This window comes from Phoenix dactylifera, unplaced genomic scaffold (assembly GCF_009389715.1).
Source record: "Phoenix dactylifera cultivar Barhee BC4 unplaced genomic scaffold, palm_55x_up_171113_PBpolish2nd_filt_p 001637F, whole genome shotgun sequence".
NCBI classification, from domain to species: Eukaryota; Viridiplantae; Streptophyta; class Magnoliopsida; order Arecales; family Arecaceae; genus Phoenix; species Phoenix dactylifera.
The window spans coordinates 29,958-54,923 of record NW_024068941.1 but is presented as its reverse complement, the minus strand read 5'-3'; the positions used below and the strand labels follow the sequence as shown (position 1 = coordinate 54,923).

At 38.1% G+C, this 24,966-nt stretch overlaps 1 protein-coding gene across 2 annotated transcripts; it reads left to right on the top strand.

The window, feature by feature from the left end:
* The first annotated feature begins 1,803 nt into the window (after positions 1-1,803).
* On the top strand, positions 1,804-16,253 carry LOC103713380 (ATP-dependent Clp protease ATP-binding subunit CLPT1, chloroplastic-like). 2 transcript variants are annotated; one of them, XM_039122627.1, is made up of 6 exons: positions 1,804-2,183; positions 2,276-2,311; positions 2,389-2,498; positions 10,669-10,848; positions 15,628-15,751; positions 15,834-16,253. In XM_039122627.1, the coding sequence occupies exons 1-6, from the start codon at positions 1,927-1,929 to the stop codon at positions 15,853-15,855; spliced, it is 729 nt and encodes a 242-aa protein (XP_038978555.1). In that variant the 5' UTR covers positions 1,804-1,926; the 3' UTR covers positions 15,856-16,253. The 2 variants fall into 2 exon arrangements, with proteins under 2 accessions (XP_038978555.1, XP_008798501.3); XM_008800279.4 differs by having other exon boundaries at positions 1,805-2,183; positions 15,628-15,755.
* The last annotated feature ends 8,713 nt before the right edge of the window (positions 16,254-24,966 follow it).

Sequence of the window (24,966 nt, the reverse complement as noted above, 5' to 3'; positions counted from 1 at the left end):
TAGGATAATCATGGAGGAGTCTCGAGCCAAGCACCCTTAAATTGAGTAACTCAGAGGTTGAAGCCTTGGTACCCTCGACTCCATTTAGAAAATATGCTGAGTAATCTTAGGAATGGTTCTACATGAGATCTATTATACCCCTCAGGCCAAATAAAGAGAGCTTTGTTCAAAACTAGTTAACCATCAACGATAGATCGAATAAGGTCAAATTGTGCCTGATTTAAGGCCGAATGGGCATAGTGATTTATGGGGTTCCTTTTGTCAATCTTGTAGAAGGATCACTATATGTTAGAAGACCTAGCAATTATCATAACATGGATAGTGAAGGATAGTTGGTGCCAAATATTGTTAATTATCAAAGAAGTAGAAAATTAAAGGTGGACATATGTCAGCACTAGAGAGGAATGGTTACCAAACTAGTTATAATGTCATGTATAAATGGTGAGATGTAACCTGAAGGAGGACCCATAGACAATCAAACATTGATTGTTATCTTTTCTTTACCTTTAATTTATCATTGTATTTATCTTTATTTTTTTTGCTCTAATTACCTTGCTTTTTTCTAGTTTATCCATAGTTGTTAGCATAGAATCGTGGCCACGTCTATAACCTACATCCTCCTCTTTTAAGTAGGTGGTATCATAGTAGTGAAAGTCCTTAAACGTTAAGACATCAAGATCCATTCTACAAATCATTCACTCTGTTTTCTTTTCGATTACTGACATTGATGGCATGCTTGTGCACTTACATGTACCATCGAGGATGTGCACCTTTCATCCCTCCTAGTGAAAAATCCAACAGCCAATGCATCTTCTCTAGCATGCTCGATGGGGCAGCTTGGGTAGCTATCATCATGCAACTGAGAAAGAGTATTGGTGCTCAGTCATCAGGACTACCAAAGAGTCCACTACACTATATCAAGGTGCCTTCGAGTTCTCATACTAGGCCATCTAGACTAGTTCCTCCAACTTCATAGGGAGTTGAAGTCTTCAGCGACCTAATTGACTCTACTCCTTTTGGGAAGCTTGACTTTGGAAGCCATGTTTCATAGGTAGAGATGATACATCCGTTAGTTGGTCCTCTAGAAATTATAGTCACACAGTTCAAGTTTTATATGAACGATAGCCGACACGACCTGTTGGAAGTAGTCACTAGCCAAGTGGCCACTATGTTAAGATCACTTGCGAAGTAATAGAAGAAATCCTCAACTTTCATAGTAGAGCAGTTCAAGAGGCTTGTTTCTATTATCAAGGGTAGTATCATGCGCCACAACATGCTTTGGTATATACTATGCAGAAATCAGATGATCATATTCTTATGGCAGACAAATTGCCAATCATTCTCTACAGTATGGAAGTGATGAGATCCTTGACTTCCAAAAACTCATAACCTATAAGAAGAATAAGGCCAAATATTGCCTTAGAAAGTCTTCAAGATTTATAGATTGAGCTGATGAGGAAGATACCTGATAAGAGAATGCAAAAGAAGTAATATTTAGTATTTATTTTTTTTTTTTTTTTTACCCGGGTAGCAAAGGAAGCAATATCTAAATCTTGATCTACACTCGACTTGATGTGGGATCAAGACCTTTCATCCCATTCTCGCCCATCGATTATCCCAGGGCATCCATTTGATTGCAATCTAATCAATTGTGCAAAAATCAAACCCTAATCTAATTTACTCTATCAAATTTAATAATTACAAGTATTTACTAAGCTAATTTTCAAAACAATTTTCCCCGGATGTACCCCTAGTTACCATGGGAAAAAGGAGTGCGCATCCCCGCGACTTCGCCGCTGACCGGCGTCCAACCAGACCACCCATGGCGGCCGCTCTTTCTTTTTTATTTTTTGTCCTCCCCTTTCTTCCCCTCTCGCTCTCTTCATAAAGCCCTCTCCTACTCATCCCCCCCTAAACAAAGCTCCCATGACAACTCTAATCCTCTCCGCCCTTCCGATTTCGACCTCCACCTATCCCTCCCTCTCCAAGAGCAGCGCCAAGAGCCCCATTCTCCCTTCCATCTCTTCTCTCTCGCTTCCCTCCAACCGCCGCAAGGCCAACCCCCTCGCGAGCTCTCTCCTCGGAGACCCTGGCCCTCTCTCTTCCCCCCGCGCGCCCACCACGCCTCTCTACCCGCGGCCTAGCCCTCGCTCCACCGCCGTCTTCTTCAGTCTCCCCACCGCGTAAATCCACCCTTCAACGCCCCCACCCCCTCTTCCGAACCCTGTTTTCAAGAATGACTCCTGATTGAATTTTTGATTTCTCATTCTTGCAGGAAACCGGAGAGAGCTTCGACCGAGAAGATCTCCAGGTGAGCCATTGAGATTCTTTTTCTTTCATGAGGGTCGTGATTGGGTAATGATGAGTACGTTGTAATAAATGGCTCAGGTGGTCGGCGAGGGCGATAAAGTCCTTTAACATGGCGGAACTGGAGGCAAGGAAGCTCAAATACCCCAACACCGGGACGGAGGCTCTCCTCATGGGTATCCTCGTTGAGGGTCGGTATTTAATTGCCTGGCCTTTCTAAGATTCATGGTCCCTAGTCTTCGTTCTCTATAATTCTGTTGATGTTTCTTGTTTCTAGTGATAAATTTGTTTGGACTAATTAACCTGCTTCAGTGATATGATGTACGATTATTTTTTCGCTTCTTTGAAGCTAGAACTATTTGTATGGAAATCTTTTCTTTAGAGATGGGAAGTCGTATACTGGAAATAACTATCTATTACAGATTGACTTTGGTAGTGCAAGTTGCTTCCGATTTGTTTCTATCGAGTTTATGTGTTATATTGTAGCGAGATCAAGGAAATTAATATCATTAGGATTTTCCTAGGCTTTCCCATTCTCTCCATGCAAAATATGGTACCTGCCCTGGTCATCTTTGCTTGGTTTATAAGTGGCAAAACCATCTCAATCAATTATTATATGCTTTATTCTAAGCTAATATTTTTGATTGTGTTAACTAAGGGCCTGTTTGGTATTGCTTTTGTTTTCTGTTCGGGCATTCCAAAACCCGAGAAAAAAATGAACTAGACTGGGCAACATATATGATGAAAGTCTTTTGTTTCTTGAAATTGTTTGTAATATCTCTAAAGCATTTGGAATCAAAGATTTTTTGCTTTCAAAAAAGCATGAAAGTAAAAGCAAGGAACATCAGAAGTTTTGTGCAAATGCTATCCTCGACATCAGTCTCCATGTGGTATTGTACTAATTTGCAGAGACAAACACAAAAGCAAAAATGGTGCCCAACAGGCCCTAAATGTTTCTAGTTTCTCATTACATGCATTCAATTGCTCTCAGTTTATTCACTGTGGTGGGAGGGAAGATTCCTCAATCCTCTTCTGACATGGAATCTGGTTGCTTAATTTGATAAGAATTATCAACCTATCTTCTTGCCAAGCACATATTCATAAAGCAGTCAATGAGGAATTATCAAAAAAAGATAAACTTGAGCAATGCCATCTCAATTTGTGCAATCTTCTTCAAAAGAAAGAGATTTTGTATTCTAAGTCGGTTGAAAAGTGTAGAGAGAATTTGGTTGCGTTTACACTAGAAACAATGTGACTTTCCAGATAGAGAGATCCATGGTCTGCGGAACCGGGCCGAACTGTCCGATTCGGCCTATATAGAGTTGACCTGGTAGGGGATCGGGTCGGTTCACCTCTTTTTTCGAAACCGGCTCCGAACCCGCCAGAGCCAATTTCTAACCGATAGGAGCTGGCTGCAACTGGTTGCGAACTGCTCGGACTTGATCCAAACTGTCCGGTTTCGTGTGGAACCGGTGTGAACTGTCCGGTCCGCATCGAGTCAGACCGGTTCCGAACTGACCCTCCATCCTCCTCTTCCTTTTGCTTTAAAAGATGATTGAAAAAGCTCGAGAAGTTTCTCAGGCCTTTTCAACCTATTCAAACACTCCTCCCCTTCCCCACGGCAAAAAATACGCTGATTCAACACAGTTGAAGGAGGATCCAACCCTAAATAAGGTATGCTTTCTCTTTTCTATCTCATTTTTTTTATTTTTTTTGGATGCAAAAAAATACCTTAAAATTTGCAAAATAAAGGGAGATCATGCCAAAATTTTTGATTTTTGCTTGATTTTATGATATAATATAAATCTATTAGATAATCTACACGATGACATAAAAATTTTTAGTTTTTAGATTATATATAATGTTTAAAAATTAAAAATATATTTGCATATAGGAGACAGGCTCTTTGAGGTCATTTAGGAGGACACGATGCAGCTGCGCATGACCTCGTATATGTAATAGAATCCATAAATATATTAAGTTCTGAGTCGTATACTGAATCCTATTATCCGCAGCCACAGGCAGCCAATGACTCATATGGATGTGAATATAGATAGGGTTCATCTGAGCTATCGCTACTATCCTACGCAGTTCGGAGCATCTTACGGATTAAATTTTGCTGCCTGCATATTCGGATGGGCGGGCCTCTCCACAGCCGTATTATCAGCCAGAGGTTATCTCTCAGAACCAGAGCTTCACTGAGAAATCCGAGAGTGCTTATAATTCAAAATACATTCCTTATGGGATAATTATACAAGACTACAATAGTGCTTGGTTAGAGGGGTGGGTTGATGTGTTTTCTGACTATGTTAATGGTCCAGATATCTACGAGAGACATTGCTACTCGAAGAGATTTTAGATATCGGTATGTATGTTGTATTATAAATTTATGTAATTGATTGTAATATTTTATATTTTCTATCTTACTAGTTAATTTTAGGATATTTCATTCATATTGCTTCTTGTTGCATGCAACATCTCACAAATTATTTTATGTTTTGTATTAATTTAAAATAACAAGATGCATTATTTAGGTTAAACCAGGATTAAAAAATATAAAAAAATCAAATTATACTTAAAATCATTGAAAAAGTTGAAAAATTGATTACTAATTATTCAAACTTGAAAAACTTAAAAAAAATGGGCGTGCCCGTTCAAAAACCGGCACACCTAAGCGTATTGTGTCAGTATGTTATCACACCGGTACCGTACCGACTCGTCCGCCGACTGGTACGGATTTCGGTACTAGTTCGGCGGATCTTAGAGAGATATTTTCTTTTTGTTTCTCTAGAACCCCATGTGCATTCCTCTAGTGCTACTCCTTCATTTGACTGGCCCTTCCCTTGCCCATCTTTCTTCATTTTTAATTCCCTTAAACTTGAAACAACTCCTCTCTACCAAAGGATTGATCCTTTTCAGCTGGTGCCCTCATTAACTTTCTGCATGCTTCTGTAGATGATTAATTTTCCATTCTTTGGCTTTCTTGTGTTGGCCTTGAGGCCTTTCCTTATTGTGGTGGTCAGAAGTGCAAGTATGATCATTTACGCCATCTGATCAAATAGCCTATTGTCCAAGCAACAATGTTTAGTGGAAACAGGAAGAATATGGCATCAATTATTCTGTTGATGATCTTTTCTAAATAATAGAAAGGCAAACATTAAGAAATTTCAGTGGATGAGTAATTGACCATATACAATATACAACATGGTATAAGTTGGAATACTTTTCTACCATTAGTTCAAACTTGTAAACAAACTCTTTTGACTATGTTCATTGAAATCCCATTGTCAAAGATGGTCATGGATTGAGCTTAGTGTGGAACATACTTATGCATTACAAATTTTCCCCTTTCTCTGTAAAAGCCACTAAAATCTGCTTAAAAAGAGCAGAACTCACTCATGCTCTTTTTGGATCTCTGCTTTTTACTATGTGTAGGGTCTTGTAGAGAGTCATAATTTTCATGCTTTTGCTCATGTTCCTCATTTGCAATGTTGGAGGTATCAGGTAGGAGCAAATCAATGTGAAGTTTTCCCATCCTTTGCACTTAAAACATGCAATTATGTTCATTTCCGTTTTTGAAGCATCTTATATCTTGGGCCACTTTCATCAGGTCTTGAATTTGTGTCAATAGGGTACCTTGGTTATTGCCCTTGTTTATAGTGAATAGGTGACACACGTTGTACCATATAAGGGCCAATAAAGATGAAATCCTATATCTTAAAAAATACACAAATTTAGTTGCTCTGTTGTTCCAGAACTCTTCTATATTAAATAGATCCTCACAAAAAAAAATGTTAACCTTACCAGATATGCTTCATCAGGATTCCAAGTATGTGATGCTGCCAACAAATGCATTTTTAAGATTAACCTTCAGTTCTTCCCAAGCAGAGTGAGTAGTTGGTTGCTTATTTCCAAGCGACAGAAAGTAATTGATCAGACCTTTACAGCTGGTTTTCCACACCATATTGTGAGAGACACGGTTTTCATACTTACTGGAACTAATATCCTATACCTATATTAGATCACACTATGTGGTATAATTCATTTTTCCTATGCAAACAATTTTGAACCACACCTTTTTATGAATGCCCGTTGTCAACCATATTTTCTTTTTGTTTCATTTTGAGAAGCAGGAAGGTGAAAAACTCGCACACCTCTTCTATTGTTTTTTTGATGAATGTCCCTTCATCTCCTCCTCCCTCCATCCCTCTAGATTTTCTCGCCACCCGTGGCCATTAATCCAACCGCCAGCCTTGCCATTCCGTACATTGACGAGCAGCAGCTCCTAGGTCCCTGGACTTTGCCTCTAATGCCATCCTACTCTTCCTCTTCGTCTAGCTGGGACACAGATGAACCACCTAGACCTCTTCAGCTAGTTCTTCACTGGCAGCAACGCGGCAACACTTGCAACCATAGCCAGTGCTACCGGTTCTCATCGCTTGGCTCTTCAACACCATGTTAGCTCCATTCTTGAGATCCTCTATTGCAAGTGGCAACGGTGGAAGTGGAGGATGGAGTAAAAAAATAAGTTGAATAGTAACACACCGCCCTTGGCAGGCTCATCCATGCTGCCTCTTCCCTCCTTCAATCTCTCATGGCCTCCTTCCTCTCCTTGCCCTTGGTGGCAATGGTAGCGGAGTACTATATCTGACAATTTCCCCTCCTCCCTGCAACGGTCGTGATAATGCCTAATAGAAGTCCTATTTTTATCAGGAAATCCTGACCTGTCGATTTTGGCAACGAGCAATAATGGGGCTGGCATTGTGAGGACTTCTAGGGCTTCAAAGAGAGGAGAAAAGCGGTTTGGGATGGTTCCAATGGTAGGATTGGTGGTTGGAGGTGGTGGAGGGCGGCTAGAGCTAGAGGGAGGGATAGAGGAGACAAAGGGGGTTAGTATCTCTTTCCAAAGAGCGAATGATGTGGGGCTTAGAACTAATGGAGCCTCCTTGTGCTCCATCTATCTCATCTCAATTGGTGCTTTGAGATTCTCAAATATACATATGGCATGTTGTAGAGGGTCCTATTAAGATGCATTATATAGGACCCGATATAGAATTTTTATTCAGAAAATCTTTTGGATAAGGATTTATCTTCTACTCCCTTAAAACCCCAAAACCATTGTTTTCTTCCCTCTTAGATAGCAATAGAGATCCAAGATAATATTTAGTAAGTGGTTGAAGGGCATAGGAGGGGTTAGGATAGGATATGATATTATCTTTTTGTTGAAAAAACATAAAAATAAAATGTTTGAGCACCAGTTCATAGTTTGCATGAAAACATTGATGTGTGTCACTGTTCATGCACGAAACAAAGACCACCCTTTTTTTGTGCAAGCAATGCGCTAAGGGCTGCTTTAAGTGGACTAGAGAATCCACAATTTGGATCGCATGATCCAATTTTGGATTGTTCAGCCTTCACTTATTGCAATTTCATGATCCGATCCAGGTTATTTTCCCCTTTCTAATCCAGATCATACAATTTGGATTGTGGATTGCATGATCTTAACTTCATTGGTGATTTTCATATTTCTTGATCCATTATGAGATCCTTAATAGTTTGTAGTTTGAAAGTTGTTCATTAAGCATATAAGAAAAATTTACATAGGCAAAGAATTGTTGGATGCATCATTGCCTTGGTATCATCCTTTGTGTCACCTAGGATACTTCTCTTCAAGAGATTTTCTGCCAGCTCTTGTGTAGGGTGATGCAAGATGCTTCTAAAGGTACAGAGTTTATGGAATTAGTCTTTTATTTTCTTCAAAATTCATATTACTAGTGTCGTTAATAATATACCAGGATTGGAATGTAATATTTAAATTACAACTGTGCTGGGAATGCTTTTTTTTTTGGTTAAAAAATAGGAGGGGAGGGAGAGGGACCAGCCCACCCACGTAGCAGCCCCACTACTGGGCCCCCCTTCCACCAGAAAATGTTCGATACAGGTTGCAGGTTTCGCATGCCTTCTCCGACCCGTGGGCTCACCTCACTGGGCTCATTGCCTCACGTGTGGGTACGTCACCCCAGCGCTACCTCGATACAGATGGAAGGAAAGCATATCTGCTAACGAGCCGTCCGGGCGTGGGGCATCCGGTCCCCTAACTTAATCGACGTCCGCGCGTTTCGAACCCGAACAACTCGGGTGGAATTATCGCCCCCTTGCCACCAGGCTACCACCTTGGTGGTGTTGGGAATGCTTTTGGTATTCTTATATCTGCAAGAAGAGGGTTATAATGATAAAGTGGTCTTGAGTGAGAGTTGACATGGTTTCAACCATGGTCGGTAGAACCATTTCGAACCGGATGGTTCCGCCAGTTTCGAGCCGTATCGATGGCTCACCGCTATGGTTCGGACTGTAAAAGTAGCTTGCTGCCGGAGGCCGGGAAGGAGAAGGAAAAGAGAGAGCGAGTGGAGGGAGGGAGGGAGAAGGAGAGACGATAGATGCCGGCGGAGGGCCGGGGGGGCGGTAGAGGCCGCGGCAGCCGAGGTCGTAGCCGATTCTCCTGTTTTGAACGAAACAGGGGTCCGACTGCGGCTAAAAAATTTTAAAATTTTTAAGTGAAGTCAAATCGATTTGCTGACTTCACTTAAAAATTTCAAAATTTTTTAGCTGCGGCCGGACCCCTGTTTCAAACGAAATAGGAGAACCGGCCACGGCCTCCGCCGGCGTCCACCGCCTCTTCTCCCTCCCTCGCTCGTTATCTTTCTTTCTCTTTCTTCGGCTCTGGGAGCATGCCCTCTCTCGGTACGGGCCCGACATGGTCTGTACTGAGTCGTCCTGCCGGAAAACTGGTACGGTGCCTGGTACTGATTCCTCCGATCTTGGTTTCAACTTTAAATGTCTACTTCCTTAAGGCATGATAGTTTTATAAATTGAAAATTGGTTGCCAATATGATTGAATTATTTGTATTCATCCATGCCACATGGAAACTCAGAAACTGTTTTCCTTATTACGAAGTCAGTCTACAGCCTAAAGCGTACCCTCTATCATCACTCTTACTAATTTACTGTTAAATCTGCTTGATTTATTGGCCTAAAATCTTTTTATTTTGACCCGTTACCAGTGTACATTTTGGAATTTATAACCCTTGTCTGCGGTACAAATTTTGTTTAGTGAACAATCAGCATTTAGCTCCTTTATGTGCTACCCCTTTTTGAATGATCATGTAGTATTCTGCTATTACTTTTGACTTAATCACATGTAATCACATGTAATATTAATATAGGATACTAATATGAATACTGAAAAGAATATTGCATAGTAGGAAGCATTTGCTTTTCTCTATATAATAGATCATCAATATAAATGATCCCTAACATCTTCATCCATGCTTTTATACTGGAAGCTTTCAGTTTTCATTTGTTGCTTCATTGTCAACCAAGGTCTGCCGAACCGGTATCAAACCGAATCGGTAGGGCGTGTCGGTTCACGGACCGGCACGCTCCATTTTTTTTGGGAGTTCTCAAAAGAATTTAATTGGTAATCACTCTTTTCAAACTTTTCTATGAATTAAGTCTAATTTGACGTTTTTTGATGTTTTTTAAGTCTTTTTGATGTTTCTATGATTCTAGTTTAACCTAGATGATGCATTTTATTACTTTAAAATAATACAAATCATAAAATGAACAACATAAAATTTTTTCAAATCAAGTAGTGATGTGAAAATTAAAAAAAATATAATCAATTACCTACTTTTAAAGTCCAACAGATAATTCCATTTTTTAAGTGAAGTTGATAAATCTCTTGCTGACTTCACTTAAAAAACAAAAAAAAATTTTAGCCACAGCCAGACCCCTGTTTCGTTCGAAATAGGGGAACTGGCCGCGACCTCTGTTGGCCTCCGCCATCCTCCTCCGGCCCTTCCTCCCTTGCCCACTCTCTCTTTCTCTTTTTCTCTCTCCCACGGTGCCGTGCTCTATCTCGGTAGAAGGCCAGCATGGCCCGTACCGAGTAGTCCTGCTAGAGAACCGGTACGATGCTCAATACCGGTTCCTCCGACCTTGGTATTAATTATGTCCACCAACCACTATCCTTGGTTGGACTGAAACCCATCATAAAGATACCTTTAAAGCCTGTTTTGGTTGTTGTAGTTTGTCTTTCAACAAATTCAGCCTTAAGACAAAATACTGTAAAAGGGCCCTCCAACGGCATTTAACTTACAGGAATTTGGTTAGCTTACAACAATCCAAACATTGGAAAAGGGTCACCACCTGCAACTAGGTTCACTTACACCCAGTTGCACGTATCCAAACGCATCCTTAATCATTTGGGTCTGTATTTTTTTCCCTGTTTTTACTAGTGATTGCGAATGTATAGCTAATGATCATTGTGTAAGTCTTATTGCCCTTTTCTCTTGCTTGCAGGAACCAGTAAAGCAGCAAATTTTCTACGTGCAAATGGAATTACCCTTTTCAAAGTTCGTGAGGAAACTGTGAAGTTGCTTGGAAAATCTGACTTGTACTTTTTCAGTCCTGAGCATCCACCATTGACTGAACCAGCCCAAAGAGCGCTTGACTGGGCTGTTGATGAGAAACTGAAATCAGGTTATTCTGATTCTTTATAGCTTAATTCTTATCATGATTTCTGAATTAGAGTATATCATTGGTGCCATTTGCTTTATTTTATGATACTATTTTCTCTCAGAAGCAATGTATAGAACTACTTGTAGGATTGATTGGGTCATCGTATCTCTTGGTACACATTAGATAACGAACCGGGAGGACACCTGCTGTCCACTCATTGAAGGGAGTAAGAAGTCTGCTGTTAGATAAGCAAATTCTGGAGATCAATCTACCATGTTTTGGTGCTCTTTTTGGAATTTCTAATGATATAGTTAAGAATACCTATGATGCCATTAAGGTGAATTTCGAATGCATGTATGTCTGGGTGAGACAACGAAGTTTATTAGTGGTGACTTAACTACTGTAGCTTGGAAACTTAAAGAGATAGGCCAGCCCCTATTTTATAAATGACTTGAAGTGGCTTGACACTGAAATATCCTCCCACTTTAATAATTCAATCATCATTTCATGCCTACTCGAGGCTCTACGAAGAAATACAAGCCATTGCATCATGCCTTGGTAACATAACTAAATAGCTAAGCATAGATAAAAAAGAAATAATCAAAGGTTAAAAAAAACTAAGACCTAACTGACAGCTCAATCAATTAAAACTCTATTCTCTTGTTTAAAGCCCTTAATTTTTATTGGGAGTTCTTGGTCGCCAAGTCTCCAATTCACAAGCTTGACGATAATCTTCTGGAAAAAGAACTTTAGAGTTGATGACCATTAACAATGATTTTAAATCTTGAAATTGTGAATCTGTCCAGGTAATTTCCCTGGCTTTGGAAAATATGGTAGAGCCTTATCCAACTTGGGAGGGGTGTGTGATGTATGATAGGGTTCAGTAGGAATATTTAGGATCCTCTGTCATGTTGAAATGACAATCATCTGATATTTTTTCAATCTCTTTCTTCTTCTTAGGAAAGTGGTATTCATAGACGGGTTGGCTAGGTAAGGTGGGAGATGGTGGTTGAATGGTGGAAGAAGTGGATGGTCAAAAATAGATTATCGGCCATGGGGGATTTCTTGTGCTTCTTGATAGAGAAAGATTTTCTACATAAATTGTGAAAGTTAATTTCTATCAAAAAGTAACTCTAGAACTCAAGGCACTAGCATTGATTTTCGGGATGATCTATGGGCTTGCCTTGTTGGTGTGGAATTTTCAGTACAGGCCCTATTGATGGATTTCAAGGTGAGTTTAGATTCATTATCACAGATACAAAACTTCAAGTTTGTTGTTTGAAGATGTGGACCAAAAAATTCCAATGATGATCGATGGCTTTACTCGAGTTAAAATTGCAAGAGATGGAGTTTGCTCCTCTTGAGCGGATAGATTATCTACTTCTCTCGACATCAAAATTAATAATAGGGTATCCAAAATGAAGTTCTACATTGTTGATCATGATCCATACTACAAAAAAAATGCCTAGAAAACAAATTCACGTGTTTTGGTGGTCTTTAACCTATGCATCATGTGGATACAAAAATGAACGGCTAAAATGTTATGTGACCATGTTTTGCTATAACCTAAGCATTAAAACCTAGTAAATCTTTAATCTATATATGATTTAATATGTGTAGTTCATGATCAATATGGTGGATTCCCAATTTAAATGCTTTATCGTGTTTGTGTGCATGTATAACTATTGTGTGGGTGCACACACACCCTAATAAGGCTGTAACCAGATGATAGGGTTCTGACACTGATGATCCGAGCTGTTGGATATCATTTGCTCCCTATGAACTATTTACACGAAAATATTCGATATGGAGACTCCTAGCCTATGCATCGAATGGTCAAAAATAGATAGTTTAAATAAAATACAAAACAATACATCTTTTTTGACCAACTCGATGCATAGGCTAGAGATCTCAAAATCATGTGATTTTTGGTGTGTAAATAGTATAAATGTAGTAGGTCATATCTAGTATCTCAGATTATTGGTGTTGAACCTTTATCACCTGGCTAGGACCAACCTTATTTGTATTGGCATCCAAATAATAGCTGTATATATGTGTATTTGGTTGTGTGCGCATGTGTATGTGCATGTGTTTGTGTGTCAGATGCATGTGTGTGTGCATGTATGTGTATGAGTAAAGTTATAATACACATAAGGTGCAAAAAAGCCTTTAAACCTACTACTAAATTCAATGTTAATGATTGGAAAACAGAAATTTGAATTCCTGGATGTGATCTAGAAGGCCTAAAATGTTTACTTACAAACAATCGTATCTTTTGGCGTCCCCTAGATTATGTACCAACTCGTCTGACTATCAACTCACGGTATCATTCCATTACAACTACCTACTTGGGGTGCCTTGATGCATAGGATAGGGGTTTCCAAAATATATGATTTTTTGTAGATATTTTAGGTATCTAGATCATATCCAAGGGTTTAGATTTCCATTTTTCAACTATCAATATTGAATTTAATGGTAGATGAACTCCTCTTTCTTTACACCTTGTGTGTAATATAACTGCACCAACATATATGTGCATGTATGTGTAGGGATGGACTACATTGCTCTTGTGAGAAGAGTATATCTACTTCTCATTCAACTGAAAATCTATACCATTTATCATGATCTATACTATTAAAATATCTAAAATAAAAAATCATGCATTTTGGTGGTCTCTAACCTTTGCATTAAGTGGACATAGAAATGGACCATTTCTCTTGTGTCATCTTGCTAAATTACATGATGAAGCATATAGATTGAGAAACCACCTTATTGATCATGATCTACATATGTTAAAACATATATAAATTGAAACTCAATATATTTTATAGTTTAGATCATAACAAAACTTGGTCTCATATCATTTTAACTGTATATTTATACAATCATTTGATGCATAGGTTAGAGACCATCAAAATATGTAATTTTTGTTTTATGGTCATTTTTAGTGGTATAGATCAAGATAAACGGTGTGGATTTTCGTTTTGGGGACCATATTATTGATTTTAGATTTGAGAGGAGTAGATATCCTTTCCACTCAAGAGGAGTAAAGTCTATCTCATATATGTGTCTGTAAGGAGGTGGAACAGGATCTGCTTGACTAGATTTGAAGTCTTATCCAATTAGGTGAAATTAGAAGTCGGAGGTCTGACACTGATAATCCAAGTTGTTGAATGTGATATACTATTTTTAAACTATTTATATATCAAGAAAATTATGTAATCTAGAGACCTCGAACTTGTGCACCTAGTGGCGAGAGAGCTATATTAGTAAGAAGGTGCGTACCATACCATACCGACCCATATCGCATTGAACCCGTAATGTACCGGTATAGTACTCGATGCCAAGATTGCGGACGAATAGTAGTCAATAGAAGTTCTAGTCACCAAATTCATATTCGTTAAATAACTACTGCTTAGCTTAATTAGATCGTATAAAATAAGCAAGCGGGTTCGGGTAGTTAGTCCTATTGGAAGGTAAGAAGTTCGGGTGGTAAGGGGCAGGTTGATATAGGAGGCCATATTTTAGATAAAAAAATGGTCTTGCTCATTTCCCATCAAGGAATGGAGATTGGGTTGGTGTTGGAAGGGATGAAGGTTTCTCTCGATAGTTGCTTGCACACATGCATATACAGACCCCTTTTTTTGTGTCTTCTGTTTTCTGTCTCTATGATTTTGGATTTGGCAGTTGCTTACTTAACATCTTTGCTATGCTGTTCCAGTTTGTTGCTTCAGTGGGCCATCCCAAATATACTGCTGTTGTCCCTTTGCTCCTATATAACATATGCCTTTTCTCTCTCTTCCTTTTTTCATGAATAATTGACAATTATGTTTATGAAATTGCCATTTATGAAGATGTTTATTTAATTGAATTATAACATTCTCTATTTGTCTGATGCCACCATGTACATCTCACTTGAGAGTCCACAGCCTTGACCATGATTTGTTACACCCATGAAAATCAATTCTTTTGGTGGCTTCTACTAATGCATTAAATGATGAGATAATGGATGGGTTTTCCATAACCTGACAGATTGTTCCATTTGATTCAAAATTTGGAACTCTTACAATACAGATATGAGGAGTGGGTTTTGAGGAAGTTAATTCATTTCTTTTGGAAGCATCTGAATGAACTAATATCTGGTGTCATGGGAAATGAATTCCCATCTTTTCAGTATTTTGTTTTAAGAATACATGATGTTCAAATGCAAGAGATGACTTCAGCGAAATTGTCAACTACCAAGAAAGGAAGGAATCATTAGAATTGAGTAATAATTGCCCTTGGTGTAATGTATGGCTGCTTCATTTGGGAGGTTCCTAACATGCCAAGAAGCAGTTGTATGTGTTCTTCTGGAGTGCATCTGGCATATCAGGTCAAAAGTTTCAGCAACTAGGAATGGAAAGGGCTGACATTTGGTCCACATGTTAAAAAATTGAGTTAATCATGACCAGTAATGTGGATTCTTAAGATAGATGGGCTATCGGCACCGTGGCAGCTTTTCACAGATGTATTGCAATGACAGAAATATTCGGGTTCAGAATGCCTGCAGATTGGTCCAAGATATTATGCATCACTATCAAAGAACTTGTCTCATACTTTAGAGTTTTTTGAATTCCTGTCTCATTTGTTTGGGTTGGTTCTGTAAATTCTCTTTCACAATTTATTCATATAAAGGGCTATCATCACTGCATCACTGTCCTACCATCAACACAGACCACTTTTCTCTACGTCCTTTATGTCTTACTTTACATTAGATTATCATATTCCTTATTTGTCTTGACCATGTAACCTCAAATGTAGGTGATGATGGAGAGATAACGACAACACATTTGCTTTTGGGCATATGGTCAGAGAAAGATTCGGCTGGTCACAAGATATTGGCTTCCCTAGGTTTTGATGATGATAAAGCTAATGAGCTGGCCAAGCGTGTAAGTTCTACATCCATCTTCTTTCTAGAGAACTAGTTTTTTAATTGTCAACCATGACATGATTCTCCTGACATGCAGGCCAATGAGGATGCGGTCATGAACTATAAATAGATGTGAAGCAAAATTCCGTAATGGCATATGGTTTTCAAATTGGATGCTCAAAGACCCTCCCATTCAGCCAGCCATTTTCTGGAAAATTTCATTGTCAATCTGCTTACAAGGTGTATCATGGATTTAGCCACCTATACAGTGGTAGGGTGTGTTGAAGGAATCTCCATGCTCCCAGACTGGAATTTTGTTTCTCAATCCAACTTATTAGGGCATCTGCAAAGTGTATGATTCTGCATCTAGTCCCCCGGTATTGTTGTTGCCAGCCTCTCACATTTGGCCCTTGCATTGTTGAAGATGATATTTTGTAAATCAAAATCCAATAGCATCTGGTTGTGGTTTGCTTCAATCTTCAATATTCATATTGTCATTGCTTTTTTATGGCTTCTAGCTAAGCTTTCGGTGGTCTTGGATGAAAGAAATTGTCATGAACCTGAATTGCTGCATTGAAGCACCAACCTTAATGGCCTTAAAATGATGATTTTTTATTTGTTCCAGTCTTGTTTTGGATGGCAAACTAGCACCTTTTGTGGGGAAATGAGATAGCATCTTTTGTCTTCAATCATCAGAAAATTGAGATAGTTTCAAATTGCCCTTTGTGAAGAGTGAAGGGTTCCTTCCAAGGGTGAGGAAGGAGGCTATATGTGGAACTGGAAATAGTAAATGAACTTCTGAACTAGGTGGTGGCTGGAAACGTGGGGGGTTTATACCTGGACCAAAAGTATTACTTGGTCCGATAGGTATGGTACAGAATATCTACCGGATCTTGTATTTAAGAGGATTGGATTTGTGCATGCCATGTGTAAACTCGACTAGGTTGATGAACTTGTTTAGACTTTCCTTGTCAGTCTTGTCAATGGACTGCATAAAAATTCAGATGATTGATATTACAGACATTTGTGAAAAAATATTTGAGAGAAATAATCTTTTTTCTTTTGTTTGTAAATAAATCTTGTCTTTAGAATCCGATGCTAACAGGTATGATCCCTCTTAAAAATCACTCTTTTAGGCCTTTCAACCAATCAATGCCCTCGGGAAGGGTAGCTTTTGCTAAAACCCTTGCAGTGTCTTGAAACTTGGCTTGAGATATGAAACTGAGTATTTATAGGTGCCCCTGTTATTTCCAGTGAGACTGCCTGATAATAGATTCTTTCCTCCGGAGCTCATCTTGCTTGTTTTGCTCGCAAGAAGCCAATTAATTATCTTGGTGAAATAAACTAATTATCCAAGTAAAAAATAAGTTATTCTATCTTCTGAAACCAACAATTTTGATATTACATGATAATTCTGTCTATTATGGATGTAAAGCCCCAGGGATCAACAAACCACAGTGAATTTCTAATAATAGAAATAATACTTTCAAACAGCATCAATATATGGCACTGTGAATTTGTAAGTCATGAGGTATTCAATGGGCAAGCACACAGCCCATGATCTATTCACAGAAATTTCATACTCTGGAATAGTTTGAAGAATCATCTTGTCAATGAAACTTTAAAGATATTTGAAGTCATTTTGAGTAACTTTAAGAGTATTGGCTAAGGTCTTAAAATCTCGTTATATCAATTGTTTTGGCGAGCAGCCAAGACCAAGATAAATCGTGATCCTGATTTATCGCAGCCAATATCGTAAGCGGAAAAATTTCGAGCGAACTGAGATTTTTCAGGACCTTGCTTAATAGTGCTGCTTCCCAATACAACTCTTTTCACAGAGCGTACCGGTCTCCCATGGCAGATAGGGACCGCACTATGGTGTTCTGAGCGGGGAATGAAAAGAGTGGGATGAGGCCTTTTCTCGATAGTGGTTTCAGACTGGGATATCGAAATCATAGAGTATTAGAGTATTCGCTAATTAAAAAAATCGTTTAAGGAAGTATGAGACTGATTGAAAAATATAGATCGATATTGGATTTTACTGGTTTATATCGGCTAAAATCATAGAGTCTAAGATTTTCTATTGGAAGGTATTGGATACTAATACAAATCTTGTTCAAGGCCAAGATGAAAACCTTCGGTATTGGCATCCCAATTGGATCCAACCAAACTTGATGGCCTGACTGCTTCAGACCTGCTTAACTTCATGCTATATAAAGACTGGAAAATATGCTTTAATCTCAAGTGCTTCCACTCTGCAAAGCTGCCAAAAAAAAAAAATTATTTGCTTGCTGCTATGCACTCAAAGGTACATTTCTCATCAACTGATCATAGGTGGTGGCAGGTGGTGGCGTAGAATGCTTCATTGGCTTAATATGGGAAGCTCCCACAGCCTACAAATATTATGTCTTCATTAAGAAAACTTGTGAACCAATCTGATATGTTCTGATGAGATGCCAATGTCTCACTCAGTCCGAGGATGCAGTTGGAAGGTCGCAGTCAACACTCAGCTGAGGCTGGCATCATTCTGTTGTCAGACTGAGGCTTGAACCTACTGATGGATTGAAGCACTGATTACAAGCAGACTTAACCAAACCCTCAACCAACAATTGGCTCTTCTAGAGATCAAGGAAAAACCAATCAATTTTTTTTTTTTTTTTTCTCTTAGTGTTGGGACTTGAATGCACTTTGAAGTCCATCGTAATTTTTACATGGTCTCTTCAAACCCAAGGCTGAACATGGACGTCTCCCTACTTTTATTAAACAAACATGAGCCATTTTAGGTGATCCTCTCAGACTTAATCCGCAAGTAGAGTAACTTGCATATTAGGTTGGCTGTATTCATTTTGTCCTTCAAACCTTGAATTTCTTTTTTTACTATAAGTGTTACCATTCACGACGGACAGAAGAAGGAGGAGAGAGAAGAAGAAGAGGAGAAGAAAAAGATAGAAGAAAAGGGCAATTCAATATTCTCAAACTCAAAAATGCAAACTATATTGTCAATTAACACAGTAATGAGTTTATATAGATAATCTAAAATCTAATAAGAATTCGTATAAAAATAAAATACTGGAGTCATCATAAAATTTTAGTCCTATAGTCCATATAAAAATAAAATTTTTTGATTTGTAAATAAAATAATTTTTTTTAATTTCTATATTTGCGCTTAACAGAAATACAGCTTGATTTCTTATAAAACGGTCCTCCGTGAGTCATTACGTGCAGAACTTGTATATCTTTCTCATCTCTACTACGCTTACCTTGACTACTGAAGTGGAAAACTTCGTAGGAAAAATATGAAAACCTAACATGGTCGGGTTGAAGATAGCGTCTCGAGGAGTACCTATAAAATTGACTTGCATGCAAATTAAATCTACCCATGCGATGTGTTTCCCACAGTTCATCTTCCAGGTTACCACGGAATTATCAAAGTAATGTGCACAGCTTTCCATGACTAAAGAATTAGGTTTCAACCTGGGGGTATTTGTTGAGCCTTTAGGTGGTTGGTAGGGCCTTCCATTAAATTCATGCCATGGGAAAGGAAGGTTGGTTTGGTCCACCAGATTCTTCTCTTGACTCCTCTTCCATTTACGACCTCCTCCAAGCCTTTGTTTATTAGAACCATTAGTATAAGCACCAACACCAGTCCCCTTGCCCCAAGCTAAGGTGACATCCTGTAATTAATTATCTATTCCCCTCCACCGAAAATCTGGGGAGAAAGTCGTATAAGTAATCTCAGGTTGGTGATTCCCATGCGCTGACCGCACGAATGGGGAGAAGAAAACATCCCAAGGGGTCCCACCTTGAATGCAACTTTTGGGTTTATACTGATCTTTAGAATGTGGACAGCCCACCCTCTCATTCCTCCATCTAGTTTTGCTCCAAAAGCTCCTTTTGATGCCTCTGGAGCTCCTAAAGCCACAAGACCAAGATTGAAAGCAGTTTGTTGAACCAAGCCAGTCTAACTTGGACCCTTTTTTCTTTTCTTTTCTTCTTGTTTTAAAGTGGTTAGGATCATAACATAGTGATATTAGATTAAATTAAACTTGGAAAGATCAAATGGACCGACCATGCCAAGTTAATGAAAGAATATATTCAAAAAATTTAGTATGTGTCCTTAAGGACCTGCAATGAAACCTAATTGGATTAAGATACGAGTTGTCGACATCGAATACCATTAGGCATGCATGAGTAAGGCCTCCTAGGGTAAATCTTTTAGAAATCTAAAACTGAATATTTGAATCTTAAACTAATTGATTCATGTGTGGATTGTAATTATAATCCAAAGTATTGATCAATATTATGGACCAAAGGTTGATCTAAGGTCATCAGAGGCTGACTTCTGCTTGTCTACATATGCAGCAAATAATACCTTTCTGGTGAAACTCTATGCAAATAGAAGCTTTTGGGACTCCCTTGTGGCTAAAATGAAAAGGTGGAAATCTTAGATCTACCCTTAAACATACTTAGCATATAATGTCACCCCAAATAGCATGCAAGACGTGCATATAAGTTATGTAGCCTTTCTTTTCTATTAAAATTTCTCCTTGATGGGATGAATATTGGTCATCCCAACCTCAGGTTGATTCGACTACCTTGACCTCAGTTCTAGCTTAGGTAAATGAGTTCGATATGGATCGAGATGCCATTATGGCCGGTCTGGACTCTGGAGCGAGAATAATGATGAAGTCATTGATTGAATGGCAATAATGGCATCAGCAACAGTTCCATTAGTACAATAGTTCGACGCAGTTATCTTCAAGCATTAACTAAGGCGAGCCGTTACTATGTGGTTAATGCACGGTCAGTTGTTATCATGCAATTACAACATTCCTTGATAAACCAAATAACAAACACTAATTTCATTCTATATGTAGGAATAATTCGGGGACCCTCAGGCAAACAATCTTAGACTTCTCTCTACACATTGTTTTCTCTCTCCCACCATTGTCTACATCTCTAACTTAAGCATCGGAGCGTCTCCGAACAGAAACCTTCTGGCAAGTAGATATTTTTGTAGGTTGATCCTGCATTCCATCTTAGTTTCAACCGATCTCAAATCATCTCGGCTCTATTCGACCTCAGCACATTGCACGCAGAGTTTGAGGTCGGTCCAAAATTTAGTAGCAACTCTCTCTAAAATATTGTTTATTTTAAAAGAGACAATAGAGCAACATGGAGACCTCCTGCTTGCTTGGATGTTAAAGTAAGAAACTTGGTTCAAACTTCGCCATCGTTAGTATCGGGTATATCTGAGGATTCACCATCTATAATACTTTTTTTCTGGGGGTAAAGTAATCTCTTTTATTAAAATTTAAAGAAATTTAAAATTTAGAAAAAAAATCGAGAAAGTCATCCATTAGCGGCCTTGTTTTCGTATTTCGTCTCCCAATTTGTCATCCACCTTCGACAACAAAGTGAAAGAGAAAACGTACCCGAGACGGCGAAGAGTGCTACACGTGGCAAGATGTGGGTCCCATCCCTGCTTCCTCCTCGCAACACATAGCAAGGACAGAAGCCGGACGGCGCGGTGATGCGCCGTTACCCCCCGTTGAAGTAGTGGTGGCGACTGAACTCTCTCTCTCTCTCTCTCTCTTTTTGACAGGAAATAATTTTTAATCGTCGTTAGAGAGAGAGAGAGAGAGAGAGAGAGAGAGAGAGAGAGAGAGGGGGGGAAAGGAAAAAAAAAGAAAGAAAAGAAAACTCGAGCGAGGACGACGCGTTGGAGCGAAACGGTACGACCGCCCCAATATTATATTGCGGCCTTTCTGAAATAAACGGCGGGAGGAGGTGGGCCCTTCGCGCGCGGGGTGCTGTCATCTCATCCCGGCCGTTACGTCGGGCCCCACACAGGACACGTGGCAGAGTTTGACCGGAGAAGAGGCACGAGCTCCCCGCGCCCGTGGTTTGAACGGCGGGTCGGTTTTTGACCCGGGCACGTCGCACCGCAGCGCTCGGCTGGCGACAGATGCACTCGAAGATGCCCCTGGTTTTCACGTTAATTACATAACCGCCCTTCTACTCTATATCGCAATATGCTGTTGAGTAAAATAAGATTAAATTTTTTTTTGGCATAAATACCCTCCTAAATATCGAATTTTGCATGAATATCTTCATAAAACACTTATTTTGTTATTGTACTATTTTTTTATTCTTATTTTTGTATGTATACCTATGCCATCTAATACCATTATAAAATTAATGATTTTAAATTAAAATGACTAAAATATTTTTAATGGATAGATGTGCAAAAAGAAATATTTATAGGATGATAGAAATAGAGGACAAAAAAGAAGATATTATTGGGTTCCTTTTGTTAGCATCCTCCATTGGAGAAGTGGTTGAGCTTGCTATCTTTCTATGATTAATACAAAGCCAAGAGGTGAGAAATCTTAGAAAATTAGAATTCTATAAGTTCATAGGTGATAGAATTTCTTTTCCCTTAATTTTTGTCTTCAAAATGTACGTCCATGTTTTGGACAACTGCATTTTTTTTTTTGTCCTATCATGCGCATTACATGTGTCTTTTTCTAGTGGAGAGCCCAGGGTGTTCTCGTGAATCGATGCCTTGAAAAGTCCAATTTATAGGGCAAATGTACACTTTGTTTCAATGCGGTGCATCAATAGGGCTCTCCATAGGTAACCAATCTGGTTGTCTAGCTCAATCCTCTGTTTAATTTCTTTTCTTTTAATTCTTATCAAAGATCTCAATTGAAATATTCTGTCATATGTTTTAATGGTCCTTAGGATAGTTGAAGGTGAATAAATTAATTAGATAAGAAATAATCCTTGAAGTTTAGGATATATTTTCTAGTTGTGCATGAATTATGTTTGTCATGCAATGGAGCAAAGCTTATGATGTAATTGAAGCTTATAATGAGTCAAAAAAGGTGACATTCTATCAACTTTGAATCTCAAAATCTACTATTATGACATAAACCTTAAAGTAATTTGCTAGGCATTATATCTCATTCTTCCAAAAATTCTCTCTCAGTTGCACTGGACTAATAAAAATGTGCCTATTACAGTGTGGTTCCAATATAATACATTTGCATTTTTATGGTTGATGATGAATCCATGCAACAAGCCGTAATAAAAAATTTTAGTAACATCCCCCAAATAAAAAATATTATCGCCATATTGTTTTCTATTTTTCCTTTATTGATAATGACTCTTGAAAAGTGTTTAATTGCTTATATATCTCTGAAAATTTAAAGAAATGTGAGTATTGGTATATCATCGATACAAAATTTTAAATATGACCCTCAAAATTTCAACAATTATATATAATTAGAGCCAAAATTGTCAATGGATATGTTGACTTAAATTTTAGTTTAGCCAAATTAAAATTATAATGAAAGATGTGAATACAATATTGTAAGAAGGGTATAGGTGCAAAGCTCAAACTTTAGGAAGGATATATTTTCACAATTTACTTTGAAAGAGTCAAGGCACAAATAAAGGTTTTCTTGAAGGCATGTTTGTAAAAATATTTGTATTATTTACTTATTACTATTTAATAGAGAAATTGAGCATCGCTACTCAACCAATGCATATAAAATGATTTCACGCCATCAAGAGTAGGCCAATTTGCAATTCATGCTTCACAATAAATTGGTATATTAAGTATGATGTTGGCTCTCTTCTCTTTGGGATAGGAATGGGAAGGAGAATAAGCTGATGGTTGGTGCTTAAATAGACGCTCCATGTTTTGTTTGCACGTTCACATTGCCACACGTTCTGTTCTCCTATCTTCACCTCACACTCGGTTGATAGTTTGAACCACGCAAGCTATGAAACTTAACCGGCCTTCATCTTCACATTCTTGAATAGGCAATATTCACAATTTGCCTATACTTGGGACCTTTGTAACTTGGCCTATGTCTCAAATAAATACTTAGCTTGATTTAACCAATTCCTTTTAGATGTAGATCAGTTTGTCTTCTATAGTATCTCATGGTAGTTTGATCAGCCTATTACCATAATTTAAACCCCAAATCTAGCTATGTATCAACATCTTAATCCATCTCCACTTAACTCTTAGCGGCTTCCATGTCGGCGTTGTTAAACCAACACTGACCCTCTTCAGTTTGCTCTTTATTATTGAGGTAAATTTATTTATTATCGGATCTCTAACTGTATAACATGGTCACCATCCAACTAGCCTTTGGGTTTCTACTATGGGTTAGAATGTGGTGTGAATATACATTTCTTAGCATCATAACTAAATTATACTTAGCAGATGGCTCGCCAGGCGCATTTTTTTCATAAAAATCAGGAAAATAGTCCAATTTAGAAAATTATAATGAAAATACGATTTAGATGCCAAAAGATGTACATATATAAATATACATACATATGTACACACACCCCTTTCGCTATTATTATGCTAGGTTGATATACAATCCATACAAAATTTTAGATATGCTCAAATTCAAAAAGCCAAAAAAGTAATGGATGAGATGAGTTAAATTTTGATCTAGCCAAATTAAAGTTAGAATAAGGGAAGTGAACACATGACAATAAGAATTTAAATGCAAACTTCGAATTCGTGAAGAATATATACACTATTTACTTTTGGTAGGTTCATTTGTAAACAAGAGAATTCATATAGGGTTATATATGTAAAAATATATATAATTTACTTATTGATGAAATTGAGTGTTGCTATTCAATGCACTTACAATGGTTTCTTGATATTGAGAAATAGGTCAATGTGCAATTCACAAACGACAATTATTAGATGACATATGAAGTTTGTTTCTCAATGCTAGAACTAATTAATATTTAGGTTATAGTTTGTCATTCCATAAGAATAAGACAGGCAATCTAATATAAGTAAAGAAGTACATGTCAAAAGGAAAGAGCTTGATATACTATCTGCATATGTGGTGGCGCCATTTTTAAACTAAAGTAGGGATTTCAGCATGGCCGAAATGTTAATTTGTATGATCTCGAATATTGCACTATATATATATATATATATCTGCAATGATCTCGTTTCGTATGCAAATGAAAACTGATAGATCCTTAAACATCAAGTGATATGATGTCAATAAAAAAGTAATTCAAGTTTCCATTAGAAATTAATTCAGATTTTTTAATATTTGCTGTCCAAATACATGTTTAATCTTCTGCTATATTTTTTAAAAGTAAAGTAGGGCGTGGTTCTCAACTTGGCTGAAATATTGATTTAAACGATCTAGAAGCCACCAGATCCTATGTATTCA